The sequence below is a fragment of the Miscanthus floridulus genome, chromosome 7 (genome assembly GCF_019320115.1).
Source record: "Miscanthus floridulus cultivar M001 chromosome 7, ASM1932011v1, whole genome shotgun sequence".
NCBI lineage: Eukaryota > Viridiplantae > Streptophyta > Magnoliopsida > Poales > Poaceae > Miscanthus > Miscanthus floridulus.
In genome coordinates this window covers 96,046,594-96,053,128 of record NC_089586.1, presented here as the reverse complement: position 1 = coordinate 96,053,128, position 6,535 = coordinate 96,046,594, and the positions used below count along the sequence as shown (strand labels likewise).

General features: G+C 48.5%; 1 protein-coding gene across 1 annotated transcript; it reads right to left on the bottom strand.

The window, feature by feature from the left end:
* Positions 1–5,285: 5,285 nt before the first annotated feature.
* Positions 5,286–5,618, bottom strand: LOC136465903 (uncharacterized mitochondrial protein AtMg00810-like). Its single transcript, XM_066464459.1, has one exon. The coding sequence runs from the start codon at positions 5,616–5,618 to the stop codon at positions 5,286–5,288; it is 333 nt and encodes a 110-aa protein (XP_066320556.1).
* Between the last annotated feature and the right edge of the window lie 917 nt (positions 5,619–6,535).

Genomic DNA, 6,535 nt, shown 5'->3' with positions numbered 1-6,535 from the left:
AAACTCGACTTCAACAAGTGTGAATGAAGACTCCTTGAGCTAGCATATTCCTTAAATTCTTACATATGGCACATGGGCAGCACATGAAACCATCGCGTTTGTTTGCCTCGGCCACACGTAAGAAAGAATGCACGCCCTCAATGAACTCTTGAGAGCGGCGATCAGCATTGTACATCTAATACCGGCTCATCTGCATTACATAACATACATACTATATTAAAATCTAGAATATAATTAGTTAATTATACGACATGCATGTCACCACACAAGGTATTAATTTATGAAAGTCTCGCTACAATGTAGACAATCCCAACTACCAGTAAAAAACTAAAGCTAAAATGCACTTCAGCAGCATAAGGATTTCGCGACCAATCCCAACTAAAACAGACAGATCATGCGTTTGTTCAACATCTATGGGTTTCTTCCGCAGGATCACTGCCTCATCAGCCACCGTAGCCGCCTATGCAAGAGAGTTTTGCACGTGTTTAACATACTCTTCCTCCCAGTATCAGCCTAAACATCCAGCGCCATCCCACTGAAATTAAAACAAAAAATTAGAACTTTAATCACAATCATTATGAAAATAAGTATAAATTAACCATAATCATCAAATGCGACAAAATAACTCATATTGCGATCCGGACACTTGTAGAAGATACGACCCTTATTGGGACACTCCTTCCTCACCTGGTACTCAATCATAATCTTCTTCTCACACTTGCCACATGCAATGAGATGGAGGTCCGACCTCAGTCGCTTTTGAACCCGATGAGAGGCCGAGGACCCGGAAGCAGTTGCCATCTACCCTCTATACTCATTTTTAATATAATATAAATTTCTCATTTTATAAACAAATAAAATTAAAAAAACTCTAAAATTCTCTATATCTCTAAACCATAAAGTTTGCTATGCATGCTAGAAATGAAAGCTGAATACTAGTTTTGAATAACTACTTTAACCTTCTTTCATCCAAATATGCAAACTTTAAAGTGATTTTGAGCTTAAATGGCTTACAAATAAAAAATTTCCATCATAAAAAACCACATATATCTAGTCCACAAAATGAGATATGCTACTGATGAAACATGAGAGTACAAAGTTGGTAACCTATATAACCGAAGAATCGATAGAGGAATCGAAGAAAATCTTGTGATTATCGGCGATGAGGAAGAAGAGAGGCCGGTGATGAAGCAAGAAAACACTGAGCTCGAAGTGGCTCAGGCTCAGAGAGGAAGAAGGGTTATATAGAAGGGGAACTGTAGTCCCGGTTGAAGACAGAAACCGGGACTAAAGGTTCCTTTCTAGTCCCGGACGGAGCCTCTAGTCGGGAGTAGACTTTTACTCCCGGTTGGAGGGACGGACCGGGAGTAAAAGTTAACCTTTAGTCTCGGTTGGTAGCTCCAACCAGGACTAAAGGTCCCCTACAGCAAAAGCCTGCCACAGTAGCCGTTGGGCAAGGACCTTTAGTCCCGGTTGAAGCTACAAACTGGGACTAAAAGTCTGTCTACTCCCGGGTGCGAAAAATATCGGGACTAAAGCTAAATTTCAAGGTGGGATCAAAGGTTGTTTCTCTACTAGTGCGTGTCAAGTGCTACAAGCTCAGCTTCCATGGTCGACCGCGTCAAAATGGTCTGTTTACATGACCTCTATGTAACTGCAGCACCTGCTAGTGTAACTGCTAGTGTAAACACATAGCCACTCGTGGCTTTAATTGCATCTGCGTCAGTATGTGAAGAGGAAGGCATTAAAATAAGAGATGACGATCATACATGCTGTAGAAAAAATTCCTAACTTATAATTGTTGTATCATTACGACTACCAGTATGAGTGCAAATGTAACTAAACGTTCATTGAGTTGGATGTTTAAATTTCTTTTCTTGAAGCCAAGAACTGAGCACTCTATTAAAGAATTTGCTCAACTATATGATCCAATAGTTCAGAACCACTCAGTAGTAAACAAGACAACAGGAGATTTTGTGCAAAATTAATCCATAATTATGCGCAAGTGTCACACCAGGTTTATAATTCAACAGAGAATCAGGTTCAAATTGCAACACACTACTCAGTATAGTGAAACAGCAGGCGACAAGCAGACAGATCACAGTTCTTGGCATCAAGCACTTCCTCTTGAGTCCATAAACATAAGTATAAAAACGATTTCAAGTTTGTGCATTCCCTTTTAGATAACATACTACCAGGATGGCAAAGCTTTTGTTAACTGTACTTTTAACCATACTCAGCTTGGGTCTCCCCTTGCTCCCTCGATAGTTTGGACCAGTTGCAGCAGCTACTGCAACCGCAGCAGATCTCAATTCCATAAAAAAGATATCTGAGTTTTATCCAAAAAAGAACTTCTGCAATAATAGATGGACATGTTATGGATCACACACATGAAGCTTAGATATGAGAAGAATAAGGCATAAGTCACCTATGAGGAAGGTAGGCATACCTTCAAATCACTTACCATTTCTGCTACTTCCGCCTGATCTGCATATAGTCTGGTCATTTCCTGCTGTAATACCATCACTTGCAAATCTAGTGACACAGTGTCCCTCTGCAATCGTCCGATCTTACGACAATGATAAGATCGTTTCATCCAGTCATCTGATAGTTTCCTTTTGTCAAGGCGTTCAGCCGGGGAACTTGTTTCACTGACTGATGTAGCCCATGGCTCCTACAAGAAGAAATAATCACCATCTGAATTCACAGCCAGAAAACATAAAAATGAGGACAAAGCCATGCTTGGAAGAGACATACGATTCCGCCCTCCATAGCATCTACCGTGGCGATTGGGGACTCGTACGACCAGTCCTTTGTCGAGTCTTTGTCTGTCGTCAAGTATCTATCATCTGACCGTCCTCTGTCAAGTCTTTGTCAGTCACCAAGTATCCATCGTCGCTCATACAACTGAAATGAGTGGTGTAAACAATTAAACAAATCAAGAACGATCAGAAAACAATTAAACAAGATATGAATGGTTTCTACTTACTGCCAGGTCGCCTTGCTGAGCTAGCCTAGTGTTTGGACAGAAAAATACCATATTTCTCAGCTACAAAGGAAAATAAATGTGTGGGCGTGCCAGTGTACTATAAAGTACACAAAGGAAACAAAGAGACGGGAACACATACTTTATTCATATTTATCAAAATACAAATATATGTTCCCATACAAATGTGCGCTCCAAAGCCTGCTAGCGACAATCTAACTTGGACGATGTGGTCTTCATGGTTCCTGGGGTCTCGGAAAACTCCCGGTTAATTACCCCTGCGAGTAAGCTCACAGAGTACCTCCGATTAAGCTGCGTTGATCGTCGTCTTCAATCTTCGCTTCACGTCTCCATGCATGGTGTCGGTGTGGATGTATGTAGCGTCAGCATGATGGTGCAGCGGAGCTGGGGAAATCAGCTACGCCCGCCTGCGTCGTTCGCTTCGTCGGTGTCGACCGGCGCGCGGTGTTGTTGTGGTCGCATTTGCATGGTTGGTGTAGCTTGGACAGCTTGAGACTTCTTCGGTAGCATCGGTCGTGGTAGGCCGTGGAACTTGGTCGGCGGGTTTGAACATGTAGTAGTTGATGAAGACTTGCATCTGGCCTTGCTTGCTTGCATCTTCCTTGCATGGATATCCACGTGTGCCTGCTAAACAAACAAAGACAAGATAAGAGGTTAGCTGCCACGGTGATCGGCGCGCCTGCCCATCTCCTTGCTTGCTCGTCTTCAGCCTACGTGAAGCCATCTGGGAGGATGGCGTGACAACGCAGAGTCACGGCCTCGATGGAGCGTCCTAGCCGGCCCACAGGCTCCTCAGTCATTGTAGATGGTCGCGAGCCAGCAGTTTGACGCGTGGCGAGAAAAGGCTCCCGCTGCTCCCGGAAGAGGCTAGCTTGGCCTCGCTATGCCGTTCCCGACGTCTTCCCGGATGAACTCCGGTGCCCTGCTGTTGCTGCGTCGGTGCTGATCAACTTCCCGGCGACCGGCACTGCGTGGAGCCGTCTTGAGGCAACCTCCTCCTGGGCTGCAGACGTGCGGCTTCTTCCGGAGGAGCGCGTAACTGGATGGTGTCTCGCGGCTGTTTGCTTGGACGTCACGAAGCCGATACACAGCGACCGGCCTCCACAGCAGGGTCGTGTCGACAACGTCGATCGATCTCCTCCGGCTCGGCGTGTCCGTTCGACGTCGAGTCGTTTCCTCCGTCTCGACGGGGCGCCGTCAACGGAGCGTCTCCTTTGTGTCCTTGTGTGGCTGCCTCCTTATTTGCTTGGCGCAGCAGATGCACTCCGGCGGCGCAAGTGATGAACTTGGTGGCCTTGTTAATTTGATTGCGTCGTGATGACGAGGGCCATCGCTCCCAGCGATGGCCAGCGCCCCCGGCGAGTGTTGGCCCCTGGATCTTTCACACGGATAGGAAGACCATTCATCTGCGTTGCCGACCACACACTAGAACTAGAGGTATAAGAAAGAGGAAAAACAGAGCGCATACACACAGCACAAGCATCAGCATTGACCGGAGCTCTGTAGAGGAGATGACAAAACTGAACTCGCTCGGCTGCCATACTATGAAAAACTATATATACAACTCTACTAATCTAATCCTAGTGCACAGACATGCCAGTCTGCCATGCTGCTACAATAACTAGATGTGACAGCAGAGCTAACTTTGACGCCAGTCCCTGCTGTGGCTACAGTACAACAGGTGAGCCTTTCGGTGCCTGCCCCTGCAGCGGCTACAGTGCAGCAGCAGGGAAGCCCTTTCGACCCTGCCCCTACCGCACGTACAGAGGAGAGCAGCATATTACTTAATAATTCTTCCCCTAATCCTGCTGCTAACCCTAGAACCTCTACCATACCGATCATCTTCTTTAGCTCCGTGAACCGAAGACGGTGGAGCGGCTTGGTGAGGACGTTCGTGAACTGCCGACCAATTTCGACGAACTCGATGACGATCTGCTCTCCATCAACATAGTCCATGAGAAAGTGAAACTTGACGTCGATGTGCTTACTTCGGTCATGGAGAACTGGATTCTTCGCGAGGACGATGGTGGGCAAGTTGTCCACCATCAGTGCTGGTGGGTGAGCTTTCACACCGGTTAGCTCGCCCAGCAGCCGGCGCAGCCACACATCTTGGCACGCCACTGTGGCCGCCGCCACATACTCTACCTCGCACGTGGACAATGCCACCACCTTCTGTTTCAGCAACAGCCATGACATTGGAGCCGACCCGAGGAAGACGAGCACGCCAGAGGTGCTCCACCGACTCGAGGAAGACGAGCACGTCAGAGGTGCTCTATCATCAGTCGATGTCCCCCGCTATATCTGCATCGCTGAACATAGTGAGTTGCAGCCCACTTTCGTCGGTCTTGGGGAAGACGATCCCCTGATCCACCGTCCCCTTGATGTAGCGCAGCAACCGCTTCACCGCGGTCCAGTGATCTTCTCGGGGATCCTCCATAAAGCGGCTAACGTAGCCTGCGACAAACGTAATGTCCGACCTCGTGTGAACTAGGTTGCGTAGACCGCCGACGATGCTCCGGTAGAATGTTGCATCTACCTTCGCCGCGGCACTGACCTTCATTAGCTTCAGCCGCTCCTCCATCAGAGTCACGCACGGCTTGCACTCAGCCATGCTGCTCAGCTACAACAGCTTCGAGGCGTCCGTGATCTGACCGAGCGTGAGCACCTCCTTCCCCTGTCTCACCTCGATGCCGAGGTAGTAGGAGAGCGTGCCAAGATCACTCATTTAAAAACAAGCCGTCATCTCACGCTTGAAGCTGTCGATGTCCTTCCCCCATCGCCGCGTATAGAGCACATGCTCGGTTGCGCACTGCTTGAACCCAAGCTCGCCCAGCGTGACGTCAAGCTTGATGTTCCATGCTCGCGGAGCCTGCCACAGCCCGTAGAGCGCCTTACGTAGTCAGAGCACCCTGTGCTCCGCTCCCTTGACGGCGAAACCTAGAGGTTGCCTAACGTAGACCGTCTCTGCCAGCTCGCCATTGAGTATGGTTGATTTTATGTCCAGGTGATGGACGTGCCTGTCCTTCACTGCTGCCAAAGCCAACAGCAGTCGGATAGACTCTATGCGCGCTACCGGCGCAAAGACTTCCTCGAAGTCAATGCCCTCGCGTTGGAAAAAGCCTCGGGCGACGAGGCGTGCCTTGTGCTTGACAATGGCGCTATGCTTGTCCCACTTGACCTTGTACACCGACTTCAGGCTGATCGAACGGCATCTTAGAGCTAGATCGATGAGCTCCCAAGTCTCGTTTTCCTCGATCGTCTTCATCTCCTCCAGCGTCGCCCGTCGCCAATTTGCATTGCGCTCGACCAGCATGAACGTAGTGTGGTTCCTTTGCACTGACAAGAAGTAGCTCTATGTCATTGAGCAGCCAACCCGCCAGGCCTAAGGACCATGTGCCACCAACACTGTCATCCAGCCTGTGGAACCACACCTCCTCACCGTCGTGGAAAGCATCCACGAACTCTGTGATGTCGCTTGGAGGTGAGGCGAACTCGATCGGCATCGATGGAGTCCCCTATTCCACCAGA

Bases quoted from the DNA above. Each gene is read 5' to 3' on its own strand.
- LOC136465903 (XM_066464459.1), bottom strand. From the start codon at position 5,618: ATGGCTGAGTGCAAGCCGTGCGTGACTCTGATGGAGGAGCGGCTGAAG.